This window comes from Centruroides vittatus, unplaced genomic scaffold (genome assembly GCF_030686945.1).
Source record: "Centruroides vittatus isolate TY-2023 unplaced genomic scaffold, ASM3068694v2 contig_361, whole genome shotgun sequence".
Lineage (NCBI taxonomy): Eukaryota > Metazoa > Arthropoda > Arachnida > Scorpiones > Buthidae > Centruroides > Centruroides vittatus.
This window is the reverse complement of record NW_027122185.1, coordinates 1164848-1192530: the sequence shown is the minus strand read 5'-3', so window position 1 is coordinate 1192530 and position 27683 is coordinate 1164848. Positions and strand designations below refer to the sequence as shown.

The window sequence follows — 27683 nt, the reverse complement described above, 5'->3', positions numbered from 1 at the left end:
CATAATAAAAATGAATAATTTTAACGTGAATTGTCATTTTTATCAATAAAATCCTTTAGATAATTAATGCTAAAAAACTTATATAAAAACCTTAAAGAAATCCAAATAAAACAAGGAGATAAAGAAGAAAATAATAGATTTTATTCTGCAGATTTGATCTAAAATGGAATTTATGAAAGAAAGAAACAGTAGTCGGGAGAACATATCAAAAGCTTATTACAGAGATGACCTCATACGTCATAACTCCAAACATTGACCATTGGGGGGCCATCAAACGGGGTGACGATCCTGGTGGGAAGCCTCTGCCACTAACACCAGGCATTTACTGGCTGATAGAAGATGGTGTAGCTATTATAGTACAATAACCCTCTTCTACTATACAAGCCTATATTTTATAGCCTACATGAGCCTACGGTGATCATCAATAATTCATAATTTGAAGCTCTTATCTAAATAGATCTATATATTATCTATTCTCTCGTTACACAAAATCCATTAAAAGGAATTTAAAGGAGTTATTTGATATCATATTATTATTTTTCATTGATCAAATATATTTATATGTTAAATTTTATATTTTTAAACATGTTAAAATATTGTTAAATTAATACGTACATTTTTATATATTTAAGCCATTAAAATATTAAATTTATATATGTATCAAGGACAGATTTAAACTTGTGACCCTAAGCTATATAAGAAGCTCTTTCCTTCTATAAAATGATAAGGCCCTATATAAGGCCTTAAGATGTAGTTCGTTTAGAGATATTAAATTATAGTTTCTATAGGAAAAATATAAAAGTGTTTATATACTTTAGCAATTTTTTAAGGATAAATTGAAACGTTTCCATATTTTTTATTACTTTTTTTTAGCCGGAACTTTTTTACCTTTTTCTGCTTTTTTTATCTTTCAATTGCAATTTTATGGTCTATCAAAATATTTTGGAAGAAAATTTAGCAGTTTCCTTTAACAATTAAGGTCAAAAGAAGCCGCTGGCTCTACGATAACGACCACGTGTTGTATAAATACAGTATTATTTCTTCTCCTGCAGAGATTGAAAACTCCAATCACAATACTCGAAACAATCAAATTACAATTTTATATCATTATTTTTAATAACGTTTTAAATTTATTTATAAAAATATTTTTAACATCTTGCACATCCTTTTTTTATTAAAACATTTTTTTTTTTTTTGTTTTTTGTTTAACTTGTTACAAGATAAATTATAGGCTAATAATTACAAAGTGTAATTATACATTCATACGCCATGTTAATATCTTAATTTTCATCATCCCATAACTTATAAATTCACGTTTCTTAATAATTTACAAATATAATTTTTAAAAGCATTTTAATCTTAAAATTTCTACTAAAATATTACTTAAATAATTATATTCCCATCTAGATATCATTTTTCTAGCCACGGATGCTTATTTTTCCATCGTTTATGAAATTTAAATCAATAATAATTAAGCTATCAAACGTTACTTTTTTTTAATAAAATTCTGAGGTTTTATTATTCAATAAATTATCAATTAAATGTGATTAAATGATAAAGAACAGATTTAAAATATATATATATATTTAGTAGCTTCAATAATCTGATCATGTTATAACTTATGAGAGTAGAGAATTTCATTAAGTAACTGCTGCGCTGAATTTTTCCTCGAGTTTCCTACCAAGGAACAAACATTAATGCTCAGCATGTGCGAAACTACTAAAACCTTTCAACGACTTTCTTATTTTTATTTATTTTTATATATTTATATATATATAGTAAATCCTATAAATTCTTAATTTACTTCCTTATTCCATGATTAAAACACATTACATTCATGAAAGTTTTCTAAGGAGAACAATAAAAAAAACAGATGAATAAAACAAATACAGAAGCTAGAATTTTATTTATTTAAATTATAAATTAATAAATGAAAGCTTATATAAGTGTCATATATTATATTTCTTCCCCCTTTCTAAAGTTATCCTGTAAATTATTGAACAGTTCTTGACAAGATTCTTTTGTTAAGGATAGGAGTAATGATTCTTTCATGGTAACTGTTTAAGAAGTAAATTTGGTTGTATAAACAAGTTGAGAGGATTACACGTATCCTGCAGAGAAGGATAATCGCGCTATTAAATATTCATCAAGGGCGTAAATTTAAGAAAAAAATACACAAGAAATTGTGTAATTTTTAAATAAGATTTTCTTATATACACGTTAAAAAAAATAAATAAAATAACGTGGATAATCATTTCGAGTTCCTCTACAACGTCAACAAATGAGTGTTTTAAGTATTCAAAACAAAGATTAATTAACCGGTCGAACATGTATAGTTATACATTATAGGGTCGCGGATACATCAAAGTGTTTAAAGAAACAAAAGCGGCTTCTAAATAGAATCTATCTAATTATATCGACGTTGTGGAGCCTGTCTGTTAAAATGTTACGGGATAAAGTCATCTATAGGAAAGGAAAATTGCCTGAAAATTTATTGACACCTAAAGTTGATGACCTCCTGTATTATCCTCGGTCCGACACTTTGTATCGATTATAGGCCTATATACATACACATGTATGCTTTATTAGTATAGATCTTTGCATTAAGTGGATAGAATTTATATAAGTATAATGAATCAGAAGTTTTTAGAATGCGGACAATTTTTCTAATCTGAGTTGAGATTACGGCACTATGTTTATTATATGACTTTTAGAAACGTGTGGAAAGTAATGGAGGAAGGGGGGGTTTAGAAAGAAGGCAAGAGAAGATGAGGAATTTAAGAAACGAGTTCTCAGATGCACGAGCGTGAATAAAGCTGTCAGAAAAGAATGCGACGAAGAAATGCAGCATGATTAAAATCTCTCATTGTTCATCTATAAAAGAATAATATGGATTATAAGATTCGTTCTCTTGGAAATATTTGAAATCGCCGCATTTTAAAACGTATCGCTATTCAGAATATGAATTCTCAACTTAGAAAAAAAAGGGGGGAGGGAGACTATTCTCGTGATGTTTTATTAACTCGCGTGTGAAATTTAGTACTAGCGAAAGAAGATAAAACTGTGAAGTATTTAGTTTATCCACTAAGAAGGATTTTTCTTAAGATTCCACATGAATTCTGCAATGTATACATTCCGTAGATCTAATTATACTGATCTAAAATAGAAATCTCTCGTAAGAAACTCATATTGAATAATCGAATGTGACCTAATCACGTATTAATTTAAAAAATTAGTGGACCGGAAGCTCTTATATAGTTAATCGAGGCCTTCGATCCCTAAGCTGAGGAGTTAAATAGATTAAAAAAAAAAAAAAAGAAATGAAAAATTTACAATAAAATTAGTTAAACTTAATTTAAATATCATTAACCGTTCTACTCTAATGAGTTGCTAATCAGTTAGCATCTTCAGAAGGCTTCTTTTATCTTTACAGCATCAGTTTGATTATTATCAAATTAATTACATTGTAATTAAATGGTTGGCTTTAAAATTAATTGCTTCGTTTTAACTGATTTTAATTTATTTGTTTATAAGCAGAATATTCAAAAACATATACAAAAAACACTTATAATGTTATTATAATCAAGAGCAGACCTAAATATAGAACGGGCCAGCAGGCCAACCCCTCCTCAATCTAGCATTTAATGCGTTGTCATAGACACGAAAGGTCCCACAAAATATATTTTAATGTAAAAACATGATACACGAGTGATATAAATTAAAATTTCTCATGATAAACGGTGTAAAATCCGTTATTACTTCTTTTATTGACTTTTCTTACACATTTTTATGACTTTCGGAGCCGTAAAGATATCTCATAAAGATGAGTGGTTCCATATTTGTGAATGGTTCCACCTCCTCTCGGTCAATAATCAAACAGAACAAAAGCATTAGAAACGTAATTGAAACTTTATATAATTCGAGAACCAACAAACGAACGTACTCTTCGTATCAGTTAATACTAATAATTATAAAGTTTAAGATAAGATAAAACCCATAAAATTAACATTAAAATTAGTATAATATAGATTTTGTATTGTTTTTTTAAGTGTTGTTAATAGAAAATAATATGATTAAATTTAATTAATTAATTAATTAAATTGTAATTAAGAAGATAGAAAAGTAAGTTTTGTGTTTGCATTAGATATTTGACAAACAGGAAAAGAAAAGAATAAATCTGTAGTATAAATAGAACATCCTTCACTTAATTAAGATAATGAAAATGTCTAATTTTAGAAAAGAATTTCCAGAAGGAAATTATAATAGAATAAATACATTTTTTTTAATATAAAAATATGAGAAAAAGTGATAACTTTTATGAGATTTATAGGTATAATACCTTTATTACTAGTAACTATGTAAAAATTTTATTTTCTTAACGTAAAAAGAATAATTTTTTCGCATATGTGACGTCAATCTTCTCCCTCCCCCCCTTTTTTTTGTACTTTTCAACCTTCAAGATTTATGTTTTTTGTATTTTCCTGTTTTTCCTTACCGTCCAGAAAGGCAATAAGTGATAAGAAGTAAACATTAAAGTTGTGATTTATGTGGCTACAGATAGTTAAGGCGGAGTGGTTTTATGTAAATACCCTTATATTTATCTCGTGTCTAGCACAAGGTCTCTAGCGGTTAAGTTTCCTTACATTGACGATATCATCTACAACATTTGTTGTGAGATTTTTCTGTTGTTTTCTAGTAAATCCTCCAAAGGCAATTCGGTCAATACAGAAAAATAAATGCCCCTTCATAACTCTATGATACATTTTCTCGTAATCTGCGATTAATGGACAACGTTTGTTCGACTGAAATTAAACTTAAGAAGAGAATATCTATCTTATGTTATGTCCCATTCGGGCTAAACAGAGCGTGTTTATCTAAGAATGAAAACATTTTACAGCAAATTACACGTGTTTTTTTAAAAATTTTAGTATTTTTCTGTGAATTCCTTGTTGCCTTTATAAATATAAATGGATTTATTTTCATTTAAAAAAGAAAAAAATCCTCGTATATAATCTTTTTGTTTACATTATTTATATGTAAACAGTAAAAATGCATTTTAAGTGTCTTAATGAACATAAAGCTTTCGTCGTTTATTAATACTATTTTTAGATATTTTTGTATTAAAGGTTCGTATTTGACCTTTCAAACCTGTAGAATAAATCACACAAATGTGGATTAAGTAGGTACATTTGTAACGTATAGAGGCGTATCTACCGAGGTACCACCGACGACAAACGAAGGTGTCGCCACCTGCTGACGTAATGGTAATTACCCCCCTCATGGTTTCTACTGCCCACATCAATAGGCGGTGTTTTCAGGATAAACTAAGAAAGAATGTGGGTGACAGGATAAAAGTTGTCGACAAGTTTCACAAAGGAACCTGTTCTGCACACGCAAATTCACTTATTTTAGAGAGTTTGGTCTGTTTGTTGGGTAGTAAAACAATTATTTACAAATAAGAACGTAATGTGATACATTTTTTATTATTATTTTTTATCTTCAAAAGTATTTGGTGTAAAATCTGCATATACCGTAGACATGTAGACAAGAGGATTACTATAGAATGTTTAATTACATTCAGTTGTGGGTAATAGTTATATACATAAAAGTACAATGGGCTAAATCTTCTTATATACGATTAGTTATTCGAATATCTCAACAGTTTTTGCGTAGATTTTTTTGATTATTTGAATCATTTTAGATAGATTTAAACATTATGGAGATAATATTTCATATTATTTACATTATAAATCGATTTAACCTTTTAATGGGCCAATACTCGTATGTCTTACTAGAATATATGAATGGCTTCCTTCGAGTGTTTTCTTTTTTTTTTAGCTTATTTTGATAACTTTATATAGCCTGAAGCCATTATAAAGCAAATATTTGGCGTGACCTTTATAAATATTTCAATCATATTCAATTTAAAGCGTGTTGTGGGCGGTTAAAGTCCATTATTTTTCCATTTTGCATAACTTCTTACCATATCCGGTATATATATATATATATATATATATAGCTGTAAATAATAGTAAAATGAAACGTTTCGCGGGTGTCAGTGTCAGATTCTTCTGCTAATGCTATCTTTACAGGTAGCTTTTTGGGTGACAGTTGTGATGGAAGATCACAAGGAGCATACTAAATGCACGTACCGCACGTCAGATAGATTTAAGAGATAGAACTTTACGAGTAGTTTATTCTATCTCGAGAATTTATAGAAAGAGTTAATAACATGAAAGGGGTCTAATTAAATCACGTCGGGTGTTACCAAAACCAGCGCCCTCTTTTGTTAAAAATACATATTAAAAATTGGTTAAAATTTAATTAATTTAAAAGAAATATATTTTTAAGTTTCGTTTAAAAATTCCGTCAAAGCGTGCTTAATATATATATATATATATATATATATATATGTATATGTATATTTAAGGAAAAAAAAAGAAGAGGAAAAAAATAAAGGTAACGACTCACCCCTGTGATTAAGTCTCTGGTAGGAAAGATTAACTCATTTAAAAGTCATCAGCCGGTGCCCCCTTTCTTTGCCGGATCGAAAATTTGTACCCCAATCACCTTAAATGGTGCAGACAGTCGGCGTATCCCCTGGCAACTGTTTCCTAGCAACGGGTTCCTGATCTATAAGCGGCTTCACATCGTGAGGTGCACGTGGTCAATGGAGTTGTGTCGAACTACGCGCGCATTCTTAACAAATCGCGACTGCGTAGTCAAGCTCTCACAGCCCAGAACAAAACACCTTTCGGGTGTCTAGGAATATGTCAGGTGTGAACTTCTCTTGGAGCCCGCCACGTCCCTTATAGTATGAACGAAGTGAGCGAAGAATCGCCCGATGACTTAGCGGCAGTTGGGCGGCCTAGGTCTTCCTCCTTACCCTCCAGGAGAACCAGCCTGACCCCGCCGCCCAGAGAACGAGAGGTTGATTCGGTCTTGCAGTCGATTGGTCCATATAGAACACCAGAACAACCCAGAGATCGACCGTCTATCCTCAAACACCAAGAATTGAAGAGTTCTACTATCAGGCAACACTATTATCCCGAGGGAGGCTGGGGTTGGGTTATCTGTGCCTGTGCCTTTCTTATTCACTGTATGACTACCGGCTTACAATTGAGTTACGGAGTTCTGTATCTAGAAGTGTTAAGGCAATTCGGTAACGAGAAACTCATGGAAGCTGGTAAGTCAAAAAGTTTTTATTTATAAAAACAAATAATAATAATAATAATAATAATAACAAAATAATAAAAATCATTCCTTTCTTCTAATTTTTTTAAAAGCCTTATGCAAATCAATGGCGAACACTTAATGTAAAATGCCATTAAAGTTAACGATGCCATGCAAAAACACGATTGATTCGATATTTTAATGATGCGTATCATAATTACTGCTTACTACTTTAACTTCAAAGATTGAACTTATCGAAAAAAGTCCAGAAATTTATTTAAGAGTACAGACTTAGTTTTATTTATTTTGATAAAAAGCAATCGATTCTGCTATTCTATACAAAGCTAAAAGACAGAACGATAAGAGAAGATCCTGGAAACAACACAGTATTTATCCTAAATCGAGTGTAACGACGACCACTATTGATTTAACATTCTATCAGATATACAGAAGTGAAGTTTGTGTGTGTGTATATATATATATATATATATATATATATTTCCTAGAAAATTGGTTAAGGATCACAGTGTATAAACAATCGATTGTAAGACCCTGCTCTTCCTAATGTACTGTACACATCGTGATATAATTTCTTTTTAATATGTATGAAGATAACTGATATCAATTAAAGGTTCTCTGTATAAAATAAGAGGATGGATTTCATGCACGATTTTCACTTTACTTCCAGCATCATTATCATAAAAGGTCGCTGATATCATTTGCACGTTTCATCGCTTGGTATAAAGCTTCTATTATAGCACGAAATGCTACTGCTTGTATAACACCCGGATATAATATTTTTTTAATTAAAAAGTATTTTTTACAGTAATAAAAAATGCCTATATGATAAGCTGTCTGTACCTTTCAAGCCTTATTAAAACAATAAAAAACACTGTTCTACTGGATAGTCGTATGTAACCATTCGAGATATATAAATAGTAAGATATTGCAGTGATATACAGATATCCCTGACGTTTATTTTATAAATTTTATTTATATTTTGTAATATATTTTCATATTAAATTATTAAAATTCTGAATGGAACGTTGAATTAGATTGTATAAAGCATTATTTGCAGTTATCTGTTGCTCTTATATTATTACTTTAGATACTTTTTCCTCATCATTGAAGTCTCTACAGAATTCTTGTCCTATCAAACTATAAAAATAACATTGGAAGGTTGTAAAATTTTATAGCTTATCATTTAAAACGTTACAGTAAGCATCATTGTTGTGTTATATATATATATATATATATATATATATAGCCTACAAAGTATTTCTTTATACAAATCAATAATAAATTCGAGTAAGTTATATTTAAATGGCTTTATTATTTATACACTTAGTTTATAAATTATATTATAAAAATATGGATACATTTTTCTATTATCTAAATGAAATGTTAATTAATTATCTAATTATTGATATATAATAGAAACTAACTTCAACTGAAGGCTTATATTATTGTAATTTACTTTCTATTATAGTATTAGTGTATGAAAGTTGACAAATTGTAAAATAGGGGGTCTGAATGGTGAGTAATTCGTGTAATTTTTACATCACGAACACTCACTTTTATTCTATTTCTAGAAGGGAGGAAAAAATATTTATACTTCAATAACAATTTATATGATAAACATTAGAACTTGCCATAGTTTTACTTCACTAAAGTATAAACTAAAGAAGATAAAGTAAATAATTATATTATATATTTTAATACTGTTTAAACGTTAGTAAAAAAAAAAAAAAAGTGTAAAAATTTATTGTTTCAATTTACTGTATAACTTTGATGATTTCAATTCATGTAATTGGAATAAATTTTCTGGTTAAATAAACTTGGAGACATTATTTATCAGAATCCAATTACTCTCAACAAGTATCCTGCGGCGAATGAGTAAATACTGAAGAATCAGTATAAATGTGTGAAGTGCTGAATACAAGAATTTAGTTATTATAAAGAGAGAGAGAGAGAGAGAGAGAGAGAGACACTTCAATTTACTTTTTATTTAATGTACTTCACGAGTTGTGGTTTCAATAACATTTTGTAAATTTTAAGTATTCTCAGCTTTGAATAGCCCATTTTTTTGGCATATTTTAAAGTTTTTTAATGTTCTCTACTCATTTTTATATTAAAGTATGAAGAGTAAAAGTTTATATACATTTATATACATAGTAAAGAATAATATAGAGCTTAATAATACATTTTTTTTTTTTAAATATAAAATCATTAATAACAGTTTAATATTATTAAAAATGATCGAAGAAACATTCTTCTTACGTATTTAATTCAAGGAAAAATACTTAAAATTATTTAATTTTTAATATTTAAAAAGAATTAAATGAAATAATACTTAATTCATTATTAACTGTTGCATGCTAAATCTACGAATGGTAAATTCTCTGGAATACGTTTTGTAAAGCGAATAAAACCAATTCAAAATGGCTAATTTGGTTAAGAAAGTAAATAAAAATAATATTAAATATATATAAAAAGTTTAAAGCCATATTAATAGATGATAGTGGACGTAACTTCATTAAGAGTTGACATATTTAGTAAGAGTTAATGGAAGTAAAACACATCTCACGAAAGCCATTAAAAGTAAGTTAATTTTATTATAGTTACTATTTGGCTTCGCTAATGTGAGAAATACCGTGTTATATATATATATATATATAAATTTTATGGCTGTTTGAGGGTCAAAAGATTACGAAAAGAAGAGTGAAACGAATTTTTATTACAAGGAATCTAAAAGAAAATTTTCTATTAAAAACTACCTTAAAAGATAAGATAAAATAATAAACAAAGTGTCAATTTTATTATTTTTTTTATGAGAAATTAAAGCTATCGAGACTAACTTTAACTCAATGTAAATATTGTTTCTTATCACTTTATTATAATAAAATTGCTTTAAAAATAGAACTAAATATAATATACACGAATGGCTTAATGTAATATAATAATTACAATACACACATAAGTTTAATATTTGTTAAAACTAATATTTTATATTGAAATCATTTATTTATTCTCTATGATTTCAATTCTATGTAACTAGTGTTGTGAACCGTCAAAGAAATGAATAAATCGAGCCATGGTTACAAAATTATTCACTATTTTTCATGGTTACTATATTGAGAGTCCACTGTATATACTATAAATTTGCTTATAATAAACTACATATGTATATATAAGTTTGTTAAATTATAAATTTTATAAGTGTAAACTATAATATACTGTACTGTACAAATTTTAGCATGGACTACATATAACTTATTTTCTATATAAATTTATGCAAAATATTGTTCTTAAATAATAAATAATGCTTTAAATTTGCTTAAAAGTATTTAATATTCATCATATCATCCCCTCGTTTAGTTTAATCGATGAGCAAGTAAGTTATAGTTTTATTTGATTTCGAATAAATAATATCTACATTACAAAGATACGGTTATAAATTATGTTATTAAATTTAAAACATAATAATAGGCTTATAGGTTCAATAATAAGAGTAGCATAAATAATAGTAATCATTATTTAGACGATAGTGACTTTTTTTCGAGTACCCTCAGAGCCTATGATCAATTTTAAATAAATTTCACATAGATATGTGACAATGTGTTAATTAGAGAGTGTGTATAAAGGTAATAATTATTATTTATAAAGATTTTCTTTAAAATATAATCCTCTAATTCGAAAAAAATAAGCTTCTCAAGTGGCTATTTATTTGAATGTGAGCCAAATCTAGTAGCCTTATTTAATTAAATTTACAGTAAAGTTCTTTTAAATACTTGTTAAATTTTATTTAATAATTATATTTATTATTAATATTGAAAAATAATTATATAATTACAAATAAATTTCGAATTTTAGCTCTTGAAGTAGTTGGCATTTATATTATTTTTGAATTTAAATTTATAAATGAAAATATATTGTGTGTTGGTTATTTTTTTATCATAAGCCATTTTATGAAGGAAGGTATTTTAATATTTATAGAATTTATCCACTTGAAGATATGATTTTAAATATAAATATATTATAAAAATTTATATTTTTTATAGAGTTGTATATTGTATATAGACTGAACTTTCTTTAACTTTCTGATGTAATTTTGCTATAATGTGCAATGCTTAGTCATTAGGAAGAGGTTGTATTGAAGCCACTGTCCAAAAAAAAATCTATTAAAAGTTTCATTATGAATTACGAAATATTCTTCTTTATTTACGATGCACCAAAAAACTCTCTTAAAGACGTAATTGCTTAGCTTGTTAAGGACTTAAATTGGATACTACTACAATTTTCCTTAATGTATCCTCTAACTATACAAAAATAATAAAAGTTAATAAAGTTGATCATTATAAATTTCTTCTTTGCAGTATGAGTAACTTGACCCGGTATAAACGATGTAAACTAAATCAATCTCATCTAGACAATGGATACTAAGAGCAATAATTACTAGAAGTTACATATCTCTAGACAATGATTTACACCAAGGATCGGCTAATCTAGCAAATTGTGGAGGAAAACTGTGTAATAAAAGTCGATAAGAATGCGCAGCCCAATGTCGCCACTTGGTCATGAGCAAATGTGCAAGATTCTCACGCTTATTTCTGTATAAGTGATTGCGAGTTGGCGCCGAAGAGTTCATATCTTTGCTTATAGAAGAAATAGTGTTAAAATTTACGAGAATAAAAATAATGTGCGTTATTACATTTCGTGAAAAAAACCCTCGTAAAATTCATTCTAACGATATTTATATTATACGAGAACCATTCTTCAATGGCTTCAATTCGTCGTTGATACACTGAATTTCCGTTCTTCTACTCTTCGTGTATTGTAATCAATAACGGTTCTAATAAGGATTCCGTGTTAAAATCCGTAAGTATTTTCGCTATTTTTTATCATCTGTATTGTTTGAATAGAATCTTTCAATTCTCTATAATATAATAGGTAGTTTTCTAAAGCACTAAATTATAACATAACACGGAGAGGCGTAATAATTTCTTTTTTAAATCTTCTTTATAGGAACATACATTACTTCAGTCGTTTGAGACATGTAAAATCTGATGAATGGGCTTAAAAATAAATTATGTAAGCATAATACAATAGAAAGAAGAATATCCTCGTCTTGTTTTTAACATTATTTTTTATTTTGTTTATTCAACGGGAGATTCTAATCGCCATTCAATTTGCTTTTTACGTATTATTGCCGTTCACTTTTAATACTCTATTGTGTTTACTATACTTGGATATTGTATATATAATCTTCAATTATTTGTCGTCAACGAGTAAAATCGGATCTTCGAATGTAAATACCGGATTGAACAGGAAGGTATATCTTGACACCTGTCTGTGAGTGTGGCTGTTTCTTGGTCGTTTTTGTTCTAGTCAAGTCCGTGGTCAATGCACGGTTGATGATAGTAAGGCTAATAGCAGTGGAACAGGAAACCATCCCCAAAATTTTCCCGGCTCTGTGGCCGCGAGCTACAGTACATGGGCCTCTCTCACGGCCGCCTTGAAGTGTCTAACGTAGATTTTAATGGACTCTCCCTCTACTTGGATGAATATACGTCTATCTACCACACCCCTCTGGGCGAGGTTTTGGATACAGTATTCGTTTCTAACTATTGACAGTTGACTGTTCCGTCCTATTTGTAAACAATGTCAATCTGAACTTCGCCCCCGAAGTGGTATAACTGGTTGACTGATTTGTCAGATTAAAATTAAGCCGTGTGATTACTTTACACAAATTATATACTTAATTGAATTTAATTTTTCGACTATTCTTTTTTTTATTTTTAATAATATATATTGTTTTCTTTTAGTTAAAAAAAATTCAAGATTCTTTTATAATACAGGGAACATTTTTCGACTGATGAAATTCACATTTATGTAATCACCCTCCTAGAAAAATAGCTTTAATTTTGTCAAGATGACACGTCCTGTTAATTTAAAATTACAGAAATTTATTTAATATTTGAATTTTTAAATTCCTATCTTTAAATTAAAATATATATATTTGCATATTATACAGAATTATCCAGTGGATAACAAATGTACTTACATCTAAGAAAAATGCCATTCATTAAGCAGTACTTACTGTTCTTTCTTCCTTCTAAAACATGTAAACACAAGAAAAAGCAAGAAAAACACTTACATATTTAGTTACTGAGAAAAGGGAAAGTTGAAAAAGTAAAAAAGAAGAAGAAAATTTATTACCAACCACTCTTAATGTAGAACTATTCCTCTTCTAATAAACAAGCTTCAGGAGGGTTCTTTCTATAGCTTAATACAATTAACAATATATGTATCTATTCATTATTCATGGAGTCGAGTTGTGGCGAGAAAAGTCTCAGCACTGTGTTACTATAATTTGGATTATTGATGTGTGTTACTTCTCACGCTAGATTTAAGGGACTTTTACTTTACAAGAGTCGCTTCAGATGAATCTATTTGTGAACTGTGCTTACCAAAATAGGAGCACTTATGAGTAAAATGACAGAACATGTGCCGTGTGTATCCTATGTCGCTCTATAGCTGTATATAATACCCACTTAAGAGAAAGTAATAAAGATTAGGGTTGTTATACTCGTCTTTCTTTCAAAATGATGAACTCGAGTACTTCAAAAACCATAAATTTAAATGATTTTCTACGCCAATTTCTTGATGAATAAAAATAAATTCCCAAATTTTTCTAATTTTATTCTCATATCAATTATACACGATGTAAAACAATACAAATAATGGATTTAAAGATAAGAATTAATTAATTATTTAAATTATATTAATGATTTTTAAAGGAAGAACGATGACTTTATTGATAAGCTTTATCTACAATTGTATTATTTTCTTTTTTTTTAAGCTAAAATGAGTGAAGGGAAATGAAACAGCCATCTGGATAAAATCAATTAATTTGCATGCAATTTTTATATAATTTTTCGTGAAAATCTTAAGCAATATTGCATATAATGTTTTACATAGTCCTACAATCTATACATTTAATTACTTACATATTTAATAGAATTTATATATTTAGGCCCTATATAGGGCCTATTTATCGCATTTATTTACTTACAATTTTTAAGGTTCTACAACTAAATTATATTTTTAAAAAAAATGATTATTTTAATTACTTAAAATAAATGAATTATTTTACAAAATTAGTTCAAAATTAATATATAAATAATTTGATGCAGTTTAACGTTTCAGAGCTTGCTCCTGTAATGATAATATTGTTAAATTAATTAATTAAAAAGAAAAAAAACAACAAAAATAAATGATTTATAAAAAAATAACAGATTTAAAATGATTTACGAAGAAAAAAAAATGTAAATAATCACATAAAAATAGTTTAGAAATCACCTCAAACGTTAGAAAACACACTTCAAAGCAGTATAGAATGCATATTTTCTGGCATGAAAAATTAATTTTTTTTGCCATAAAATGTGTAAAATACAAGCATATTTAATAATTGAATTTAAAAATTTATATATTATTTATATAATTCAACAATTAACCGAACGACAATCTTGTTAATCTTTAAACACGATACGAATCTAACTACAAATTTCAACTTCGTTAATCTCCTTTATGACTAGTAACAAAATTTTTATGGCTTGTTTATGAGGTAGCCCACATTACATAGAGAGATTAGGTACATATAATCTTATATAACACGTTTAACCACTTCAAAATACATGATTAAAGATGTTATTGTTCGAAAAATCTCCCATATAATCTACGAGAAAATAGATTTTAAATATTATAAATATGTACAAAATTAATCACAGGATGATAAAAATTTGTCACGAATTAATTACAATTTCAGTAAAATTCTTTAATTAATATATTTAAAATTTAATCGAGTAGTTGCTTTATTAATTTAATTAATAGTTTTAATTAAAATGATAAATTATCTTAATAAAATATTCAAATTTTTAAGGCATTATTTAAATAGAATTTTTTATATTTTTATAATAATATACAGTATTTACATTTATTCCTCTTTATAATAAATATAAAAAACGAATATATATTGAAAATATTTACACTTTTAGTTTATAAATAGACGTTAATTAAGATAAACAAAGTTTAATTAATTAATTCTCTATTATTGTAAGAATTTTATATATTTATTCATTAAGAAATGTTAACAAGAATTATTTTTTGAGTTTTTTCTACCTTTTAATTAAATTTAAAATGACAAAAATGTAGAAAATTGAATGGAAATCCTTTTCTTCTTATGCTATTTTAACAAAAAATAAGGTTAACTTTTAATTGATTTACTATAAATTCCACTTTAAAGCTAATTGATATGTAATTAAAACTAATTTGAAATAGTTTTTTAACTTAAATTATCTTAAATTAATTTAAATAATAGTGTCTACAAGCCCTTTTTTTTAATAGAGATTATACAAAACTACACATATTAAACTCTATAAAACTAAGAAGTTCGAAAGTATTTTAAGAGTTTTCAGTAACAAATTGTGATATAAAAAATTTAATTTTATATAATTTATTATTAGAAAATTGGCCTCTTAAATAAATGAATAGATAATTAAGCGTTTTACTATGCCCTATATTTTCTATATAGGTTATATCTGTATTATATAGCACTTGTTTAAATGATGTAATTTATATAAAATCCAAGAATTATATAGCAAAAATGAGTTTATATGATGAAACTGGTCAAATAAAATTCTCAGTATTTTAATGATTTATTGTGAAAATATGACAGATTTTTCGCAATTTTTATCATAAAATTTATTGTAAATTTTATATAATAATTTGGAAAATAGTATTTTAGTCGTATAGAAGATGTATTATTTATTATTATAGGATTAAAGTAATGTCAATGGCACTGGCACGTTATAGCTTCATAGGGCTCAAGCTAATTTGAGGGATCCCATGTGCTGTACAGTGTTGATTTCAGACACTTCTCTGAGGAGGATTTTTGGGGAATATTTTCTTATGAAAGATTGGTTTGAGGCTCCCAGCAAATGCCTTTTTTTTGCCCATATAACGCACCACTGGCCATGGGAAAAAATGCCTTCCCACTAGTATAACAAACAGTAAATATTCCCATTGAAAGCTAACAGTAAACAAGAAGAAGCCATTAAAATAAATTTTAATTTCTTAATTAAAATGTTTATTTATTACGCAAGAAACTGGTAAATGAATTTTATTAAGTGATAAAGTTTAATTTATAATTGATATATTACAGTTTTATTAAAATTAGCTAATTAAATATCAAGAGAAGTCTGTATTGAAGTATATTATATATAAAATATTTTTACAGTATAATACGGTTTATTGTTAATGATTTATTTAAATTTATAGTTTATAGGTAACAAGAAAAATGTCAAAATATCTTTTTGTCTTGCAATTTGTACAGGCCTCAGTTAACTAAACCTGTTACTCGTATTAAGGAGGCCTAAAGTGTCGTTATCATTTTATTAATTTATTCAAAATAAATAAATCTCTAAACTAAAATCTTTCATTTATTTGTATAAATTCACGTAACTTTGATTACACGTATACAGTGAAATCTCGAAGCACTAAGTTAAATTATTATACCAACAATTAGCCTTATATTTAAAGTGTTTTCCAACAAAATTATTGGCTATATCGTGGGTAATACAATTATAAAAATCAAGGGATTAAATTGAATAATTCCTATTTATATAATGCAAAAAAAAAAAAAATTGTCTAAACAAAGAACAGAATTATTCACTACATCGAGTCTACTGTATACAACGCATTAAAAACTGTTTCGAGTCAATAATTTCGATTTAAAATGAGAAAAAAAAATTAAAATTTATAAAATTTAACAGTTAAAAATTAAATAAAATTATGTTTTATAGGTAAAATTTACTATAAAAGTATAAAAAAACAAGCAAAACTTTTGATAAATTTAGAAGGAAATTTGTGTCATTCTGTACAGAATACAATAAGAAAAAAAAACAAAATAATGAAACTATGGTTTTATCATTTAATATAAACCAATGAAAAGAAAAGAAAAACCGAGATAAGGAGGCAATAAAATAAAAAGAATCACTACAAAAGCTTCATCCAATACAGGACCACACACAAAAGGAGACCTTATTTTACTTTTATTTTTATTTTTTCTTTCATTTGCCGCTAACTACTTTAAAAAAAACAAACTCATTAAAGTAAGCTGTAATTTAAAAAAATTTAAATATAAGTCATTAAAGAAATTCAATTATATAGTACAATGAATGATTAATTAATAGTAGAAAAGGTTCACTGTTAAGTGACAGCTTTTCACGAACTTAAGATGGAACGGTTTAAACGAATTTAGATATTAAACCTCTCATATAGTAGAGTTTATGTAGCTTAATAAATGAAAATTATTTCCTTAAATGAATTAAAATTGTAATTAAACCCTTTCAGCAATGATATATTAAGTAATCATTGCTGCTATTTTGAAACATTATACACTACTTATAAAACTTTTCCATTTTGCTAAATTGTGAATTTTAATATATAGAAAAATTGTGGAAATTTATCTCAACTTTTCTACATTAAATTTAATTATAATTATAATTTAATTTAACGTATAAAAATTTAATTATAATTAATCACTCCATAAAGATTTTGCTGTGTTACACGTGTTGTTGTTACCTATACCATTTTGCGTTTATTATGCAGTTATATACCAATTAATTATAATTTTAAACGTATTTAAATTATAAAAATACGTTTGAAATTTTTTAATAAATGTAATTAAACTTGTAATTTCATCATTAATAATGCTCATTATATTAGTTGCAGTGCAGTATATAATTTAAGAAGTCTTCGCTCAAGTTTAAACTTCAATAACTTTGTATATATAAACGATAAAAATATACTGTAAATGGTATATAAAAGATTAATTCTTAATGTTTTTATTTATTTGTGCTATTAGTTTTTGCTAACTAATTTTTTAGCCTTTAATTAAAAAATTGCGTCAGTAAACCTAATGGTTTCTCTGAGTTATGGCTCTCACAATTGAGTTTTATAACTGTAAAATGCTGTAAAATTATAAGAATTAAGCTTTTATAGTATATATCTAGTGTATTTGTATCATATATATATCCATAATTATTAGAAACTTTAACATTGTTCAAGGAATTTATACCGTAGTTACGCTTTATAATAAAATTATTTTTAAAAATTCCCCATTAATTCGGGTATTTTTAAGTAAAATATATAAGAAAATAATGAAATATTTGAATTTTTTATTAGCTCAAAACTTAAATAAAAAGCAATTAAAATATTTAAAGTAAAAAATTTATTTCCATTATTAAAAACTTTGTAATTAACTCTAAAGGAAAGAATAATAATAAATTAGATTTATATATAATTACACATCAAAAATCTTGTTTAAGTAGTAAAATAAATTGATTTTTTCGAAAAAAAATGTATATAAATCTTAAAAATCTCTCTTTCTATAGTTAAATTATTGTTTCGAGTTGATTAATACTGAAGATAAGTTATATCAGACATCATTATATTTTTTTATTTGTAAATTAAGAAAATAAATTTAAATTCTACTAGAGAATTACAGTAAAAAAAAAAAAAAAATATATATATTATTTTCCCCAAAGTATTGTTTAATTTATAGCCACGATAGCTTGGCATTAGCTTGTGGCTATGCTTATAACAAAGTTAATTGAAGAACTTAAAAAAAAAATATATATATAGGCCTATATTAATATGATCCATTGAGGAGGATCGAATACTTTGTTAGGGGGTATCAGCCCACATCAAGCTTGAACGTACGATATCTTCTGATAGAGTTAATTAAGCCCATTTGTATGTCATGTTGTTGGTTTGTGGTCGGAGCAGCATATTCTCTGGCAAGATGGTATCTTGCGTGGAATCACCTTAATAGAAGTTGGTTCAGTTAAGGAGTGTCTACAGACAACACCTTACTTCTTGCCAGATATTGCATGAATGGTTTGATACAGCAAGGGTTTCATTTATATTTTTCTAAAATTTCGACTCCTTAAATATCATTAATAATAGTAATTAATTAAGTGTGCAATTTTTCTTCTATTTTCTCGAATTATCGTCTATTATTTCGAAGGAAATCGTTTTATAATATTAGAAAAGAGTGTCGTATGATGATTTTGATCGATGATAATCTTTTATATAATTAAAATATTGCATAAATATGTATAAAGATTGTCAAATATATATACAATAAAAAGAAAATCATCCACGTCTCATTTCTGATGCCGGATGACTGAATAACTAATGATAGAATAGTATGAATACAGTAAAAGGGTGGAATCAATAGAGGAATTTAAATTGTTTTTGTATTGAAAAACATAAATTGATCCAGGATAAGTTTACTTTAATCGTGTATAATGCAAAATAGTATATAAAAATACTGAAATGTCTTTAAATTCTTTCGATTTATGCACATATATTTAGATAGATTACAGTTTAAGTAAAGAAAAATCGCATAATTTCGATTCTTATATTTAATTTAATTGACTCCAATTATAATTAATCTTCTCTTATTTTTCCATTGAATAATTTGAGCTTTCGTTATAGAAAAACGTAGACTAACATAGACAATAAATAACATTTGAACATTTCAATTCTGGTTTACATTATCATAAAAAAATTCATAATGATAAAACAGACATCAAATCTTATTAAAGAATGCTTATTTTGTATTCTGAAAAGTTTCTTGGTTTTTTATAAAAATTTTCAACAAACAAACTAATTACCTAACTGACATTTTGGAAAACAGGTCTTCTCTTCGAATACTTCATTAACAACGTGGCAAATTCAAGAATAGCAAATTAATCTTATACAAAACCCTTTTAATTACATTTGCCTTTTGTTCCTACAGTTTTCCAATTACTATGGATAACATAGAGGTCAACGAAAATGATTAAGGTATAAAGCAGCTGTCAACATACACAAGACTAAGTCTGGTGTATATTTTTCTTACGTATAATTCAGTTTAAAATTTAAAAATATATGTATACATTTTTCGAAGAATTCATTTTAACGAATGTCTTAATGTCATATTAAACAAAAATAGGATTGTTGTAGTTGAGAATTAAGAGTCTTTGAAACCGTGTCTTCCTATTATTTATATAAATACGGTAATTAGTGAACTGTTTCAACCCAGCCTGCTATACGTCTTCATCATTTTGTAATCTGACAGTTCCAATGCAGCTCAGGTACGCCTCTTGTCCTCTGACATCTTACCTTAGCTACCTTCTTTTCTTCGAGATAATTCAGCTTCAACCGCACTGATACATATTCCTACGCTCTTCTATTTTCTATAATTGTTATTAGAAGTGTTTGCTTATTCAGAATGATCGAAGATCCAATATAATAATAGGTTGAAACAGATTCAATTAGTATAAAACCCATAATTATTCCAATGAATTTCTTATACTCCAAAAATTTCCATTTTCTGCTTTCTCTGCTGATTATCATGTGACATAACACTATCATCTAGTCAGTAGTGTTGAGATGATTAGTATTATCGAAGCTATCAATCAATCTACTACGTAATTAAAAATGGACTACTCTTATAGGCCATACTCTAATTCTATTACTGTTACACTTGTCTATACCGAGTCATTATCTAATAGAGACGTATTAAATTATGTCGAGTGTATTAATAGGTCAAATTATGATATTTACTAATGGATTAATAACTTGTTGATGTTAATTTGTGTTTATGAATTTAATTTCTTTATTAACTGCTTTACAAAGTAGCCGAGAAGGTGTAGATGAGGTCTTCCTGCACTCTGACACGGTTTTAAAGTTAAATACACCTGCGGTAGATGGATTTTTAAAGAAATTCTTCCTAAATTAACCTAGAAACGAGTCTAAATTTTATTTAAAAAAAAAAAAAAAACATTAAAACTAAACGTTTACAACGCGACATTCGTGATGGAATTTGACAACTTACAATTGAATATTGGAGTGAAGAGGACGTAGAGAAACAGTTATAAAGTTAATATAACGGGTTTAAAAAAAGACGAGGTGTAGATATTCGGTGGCCAAAGGGTCGCTGCTGAAGGCGGTAAAAATTTAATTGGTGATGAGGGCGAGAAAAAACAGCAGCGGACAGCTGGAGATGGAGGATGATGGAACGATGTGTCTAAATGGCGGAGTCACGGTTGAGTCGTGTTGAAAGTCTTGGCCCACTGCGGTTGATCATTTATGCTCATTCTAGTCCATTGGTGTCAAAAAGTTCATCCGATACGTAGATATCAATGTTAACATTGACATTCTTATGAGCGATAAACGTTCGATATAATTACTTTACACTTAACTTTAGTGGTAAGAATTTTTTAAAGTGGCACGCGTAAATTACAATGTCGCTTCTTTGCATGTTATTATTTAATACAATTATCTTCATTATCTTTTATTTATAGTCGATTGGACGCTATAAATCCTTATATTGTTTTATGTTGGTATAAGATAATTATGTGAGTTGTCGCGGATAGATCATGTTCGTTTCATCACCACCGGATGAATTTGAACGGTTCCGCAATTATAGTTCCTGTTACCCACTAATTAAACAAGATATACTTTGTCAGTTCTATAAGGAAATGATTAATGATGCGATGTAAAGAAGAAAGAGCAACTAATGCCAAGATGAACGATTTACAATAAGACATTTGTAGAGCAATAATTGTAACTGTGCATATAAGAAGATACAAAGTTTTGATATTTACTGCATTTCCCATCCGTCAGCATTAAATAAAATATATATAAAATGATTTATAAACTTATTTTATAGGCAATTAACTTATTCATTTAGCTACAAAACTTAATTTTCTTCCCACAATTAACCTTACTAAAACCATCAAATATAAATAATTTTTAAAATTAAATACAGTAAAACCTCTGTAAGCCGGCTTGCACGGTATCGAATATATATATATATATATTCGATGTGGCAAGTCTCCGTTTTAAACAGGTCTTTTTTAACACAGAAAACCACTACATTTTTTTGTCCGTTTAGGCAGGTTACCATTTTTATTCAGGTTTTACTGTATTAGAGAAAATTCTAAAATTTTATAAAGATCAATAGAAAGTACTTAATGCAGTAATATATCCAAAAACATCAATCACACACTGCAGGGATATTATCAGGGTTCAGCACAAAAATCTTATAAGAAGTATGCAGACTCCGGATGACAGTAAATAATGAATGATAACAGAAAATATCTGAAGAAACTTTTACATTAGTTGTAAAGAAGACAAAACTCTTGACAAAAATTTATTTTTTAATCGATAATTTTTTTTTTTTCGGATACCATTTCATTTATGGTTCTTTTAACAGATTCTTTTCTCTCCCCCCTCTTTAAAACAATCGATATATTTGGTGTTTATCGATTAATAAATTTATAAAAAGTCTTTAAAAAATTTCAAATTTTATTGTCTTTATTTAAAAAAACAATTATAATTATTAAAATTGCGTTTTTTTACTCTCCTGTTTCAATATAAAATATAATTTAATTACAGTAAAACCTGTGTAAAACGAAATCGCACTGTACCCTATATATTTTTCCGTTTTGGACAGGTTTTACTGTATATTGTTAATATGTTTTTTTCGGATGTAAATGTTTATGATTTTAATTAATTCGATAAAGTAAAACCTGTCTAAAGCGGAACTTTAATAAAACTGAAAGCTGCCTAAACGGGAAGAATTCTGTGTTTTTTTTTAAACCCTGTTTAAGACGGAAAATTACCAAAAAAATATACCGTACGTGTCCGGTTTACACAGGTTTCACTGTACTGTACATCATAGATTTATTTTTAGGTTAATTTTTAAATTAATTTATATACTTAGAAGCGGATAAAAGTTATTTAGTTATTAATCAATTTATTTATTTTTTTAAATTAGGCAATTTTATAGATTTTTAAGCTAAAAAAAAAAAAATACACGAAAATCTTTTATTTACATGGAAAAATACCGACGAAAATACTCATTTACGTGTAAGATATACGAGTGAAGTTTTGCTTTATTATTTATTAGCTTGTGATTTAAAATTTGCAAAGAGAAAATATATTTTTATGGACTTATTTACTTTAGAAAATTAACTAAAATCTCCATACCGCAGCAAGTCTTGTTGATAGCTACGACTCATGTCGATCTCCCCCATTTATGTCTTTAGCCTCCGAAGCATTTGAGATAAGGTTAGCTAATTGGAATGCTGAAGGACGAACAACCCCCTCCGCTATTACCACAACTTTTCGAGATAAGTACTACATGACACGATGAGAGAAAGCGAGAGCGAGATGGCGATTGCGATGTTGTATGTCACGCGTCACACTTTAGATCTGGATCGTGACAAAATCGTGAGCTTATGCTTCATTAGTTTTGTCTTGTAGAACCACCGAGTCAATTAGTTTTATCCAATGTTATAATTTTAACAGCGTACCATGCACAATCTTACATTTAGATCTAATCTATTTACAGTATATTCTACAATTTACATATTCCATTTCGTTAAATTATGGTAAATCATTTAGGAATCCGAAAGGAATTCTCCATACATTCGTATGTAGAATTCCTTCCTCGTCTGGTTAATGTTTAAACTTTAATTCAATGGTTGCTAGTTGTAGAAAATTAAGGTTTAATTTAAAGGGAATTTGTAGATATTTTTTTATTTAAAAAAAAAAAAATAAATATTTCTTTTAAAATTCTAACGATTTCTAAGCAAGATCAGTTAAGATAGAATTATTGGCCCGAGGAGTTTTGTTTAAATGAGTATTTATCACGATCGTTGGAGGGTGATTCTGGTTTTTCTTCACCCCAAAAATCACTCGATTGAATTATATTTAAGGCTATTACAAAGAAAATAGATTTAAAACACTGGAAAATTTATATAAGCTTACAGTAAAATCTGTGTAAACCGGACCGTGTAAAGGTTCTTAAACTGTATTGTCAGTACAGTTGGCTTAATATAGACTATATTAAACTACTACCGTTAAAGTATAGTGTAGAGTGCTGTTTATCTTAAGTAATTTATAAAATAATCCAATATCCTAACGTAATAATTAAGAAATAAGAACAAGAGGAAGTGTAGTTTTTCATGACGTCACTTAAACTACAAACTTAATGATGTGATGTTGATCGTTCCTCGTAAGAACCCCACATCCTGCTAACATTTGTCATTAACTTCTAATAACTATGTTTACAATTACATGGTAATATTTTTTTATGAGGTATCTTAGATGCATTTTTTAAAAACTCGTATCGTTTTCTATTATTTATCATCGAAGTTTGAAAGTTATAGCCATTTATTATACTTTTCAAACCTGAATTAGGATAATTTTCTAAATCTTCAGCTTTATACCGGAAAAAAATATATAAAAATTAAATGTTTATTACGTTTCTGAGACGATTCTAAGAAGGAACAATTATTATTTTTGCTGTTTTAACTGGTTATTCTCGAGTACAGTCAAACCTGTCTAAAGCGGAACCTCAATAAAAACGGAAACCTGCCTAAACGGCGAGAATTCTTAAGAATGTAGCGATCTTTTGTGTTAAAAAAAAACCTGTTTAAACCGGAAAAAATATTCGGTACCGTACGATTCCGGTTTATACAGGTTTCACTGTATTTACGAATTTTATGATATAGTATAGGCCTATAGAAGTGTATTTAAATTTTTAAGCTTATTTTATAGAAAAAATCTTCAATTTATTAGTTTTATATTAAATAATTAAAATTTTACTACTTTTTTAAACATTACTTTAATGGTTTATATACGGATTGAAGACGTTATTTTAATATTTTTAATGTATTTCAGCGAAAAATGTAATCAAATAAAACGTTAAAAATTAGAAGATCGCGAACAAAAATAAATCGTTGCATAATTTGATAAAGAATTCGAACGTTTTACATTAATAATTCCTTACAGAAACAAGAAAAATGTAACACATTTTCTATATTTAACACGTTTTTATAAGTAAATTATTAAACATTTTCCCTCTCCTCCTTATTATATTAGCAGAGCCGTCGAGAGGTGAAAAAGGGATTTTTTCCTGTGTCCGGAGAAAAATCCCTATACCCCCATAGCGGTTTCAACCCCTATAAGTTACTTTTAGTTAACGAAAAATTAAATATTTTTCGGGAGGCCTTAGAGGGCCTCTTTTGCCAGTTTTACCCCCCCCCTCCTCCCGGACAATCCCAAGCAATCGTAGCCCTGTATATTTAGTGACTTATCTTAATATTTGTATCTACGTTACGTAAAGATTAGTTTCGTGCTCGAACCCATTCGTACGGATTAAAGAATAATTTATTTGTCTCAATGTTTTTGATTCCTGGAAAATGTTGCATATTAACAAACGGTTTCACACTAATTGCAGATGTTTATCAAATCTTAGTAAATGATAAATAGAGGGAGGTAAGGAAGAACATAGGCATATACACTCGATCTTATCGCATTGATCAGTTTTACGGGCCAAGTGGGAGGAGTTGGACCAACCTCAAGATTTTCTAGAAAATTGGTTTTTGATGAAGTATCCTCCTGTCGTTGGTTTTAATGACTATAAAATGAACTTTTATATTAATAGTGTGTTATGACTGTATTTTGCAATTATATAAGCAAAGGCCAAACTAAATAAATATAAATTAAAGATTTAAATATATTATAATTTAAATTGTTAAATCTGTTGTGAATGATCATTAATTTTGATTTTTATAATTATATAGCCTATATATATATACACACACACGCCATAGAAACCTGTATAAGTGTATAAACTCAACACGTTCTGCTGTATATTATGGTTGGAATTTCTTTAATATTTATAAAGTTTAAAACTTTTTTGCATTTTTAAAACTTCAATTATCTATATATAAAGTCACATTTTTTAAAAAAAAATTTTAATTAGTTAATTCACTTATATTTATAAATTCTTACATTAATTATAAATGGATTTAACATGGATTTATAGACTATTTATACACTTATACATTAAAAATATAATATTTATTATAACTTAAAACGTTAAATTCACTTTAAAATGTGCCATAGATTGTCATTAATTTTAATCTTTACGGTTGTTTACACTGTAAAAAAACGTATAAACATTTTTACACTTTTAACCTTTAATTAGTTTTTTTTCCATTTACATTTCTAAATTTTTTTTAAAAAAAGTTTAATTTATATATTAATTAATTAGAAAAGAAAATAAGATATAAAAAAATGTAAAGTATTTGAATGAGGCCTCGATAGATTAGATTATTAAGTGCAAGCGCGCGATTATAAAGCTACCAGATATTGGGTCACACTAGCAGCACCCTAAATGCATTATGTGCTTATCAGAGATTGCCTTTAGTGGGGATACAATCAGCTAGATGCACTAACGACCTACGCACACAGGGACATAATTTGTCATCAATATCTACCAGGTGTAGCACCGAAGCATCATCCTGTTCATTTCGACCTCTAAGCTACTTTTATCCATAAATCTTATGTCTACTTCACGTCTTGTCTGACCTATAACATCATATCCTTACTTTTGACCTTATGCTTTTCTATCAAATCTTTTCAAATTTTTGCCACAAGTAATCATGATTCACTCATCCATTTTACGTTCCTCAAAAGTAAAGCTCTTTCCATGATCGATTATTCGCTTTTTTTTTTTATTAAAGAAATTTAATGTATAAATCATTTTATAAGAATTCCTTAAAGATTTAATTAATTCTTTTTTATTTATTTATTTTACTTTTAAAACATTAAAATTTCCTGGGGTTTTTAGTGTGGGAGACGTACGAAAATATTTGTTTTTCTCTACCTTTATGTAGGCTTATCATCAGTTTTGATCTCTAACTTTCGACAAAAGTAGAAAAAGTTGAAAATATATAAATTGTAGTAAAGGAAAAACAAAAAAAAAAGGGAGGGGAGGGGGAAGAAAGGTTCTTGCGTGACGAAATTTTTTATATGAAATTTATTCAAAAAATTGTTTCTACGTGGTGAGAATATTTTATTTTATTTTTTATAAAATATAAAAGGTAGTGACGGATTAATCAATAGGCACACTAGGGCCTGGAGGAACCTCAAAAATTATGAGGCCCCTCGAGACCCTGTAAAAATTTAGTGAGCGTTTAAGAAGCTTTAAAAAAAAAAACTCGTTATTATTTAAGGATTTTATTGTCTTTTTAATATAAAAGACACTCTTACGTAAAGGGCCTTTTTCGTAAAGAAACATAATCCGCTACTGATAATAGGATCTTTATACTTTATTTATAAATAAAAACTATTGTAAATAATTTTATTAACTAAATTTAAATTCGATTTTTTTAAAAATATAATTTTTCATATATATATATATATATATATAATATATACTTATCTGGCTTTCTATTTTATCCATTCTCTAACTCGAATTAAAGAAAATAAAGAATTTAATTAATTAAATTTTTAAAAATTCTTACATATTTTTACTGTACAATACGAGAAGAGTGTAAAAGTATAATACTTTTGTATTTATTATTTAACATTATTTT

The 27683-nt window shown here is 27.3% G+C and overlaps 1 protein-coding gene across 1 annotated transcript in view; it reads left to right on the top strand.

The window, feature by feature from the left end:
• The first annotated feature begins 6663 nt into the window (after window positions 1–6663).
• Window positions 6664–27683, top strand: part of LOC136975051 (monocarboxylate transporter 10-like) — a 49956-nt gene continuing 28936 nt past the window's right edge. The window contains exon 1 of the mRNA XM_067270042.1: window positions 6664–7186. Coding sequence (XP_067126143.1) covers window positions 6817–7186 — 370 coding nt within the window. The 5' untranslated portion in view covers window positions 6664–6816. The remainder of the gene's footprint in view (window positions 7187–27683) is intronic.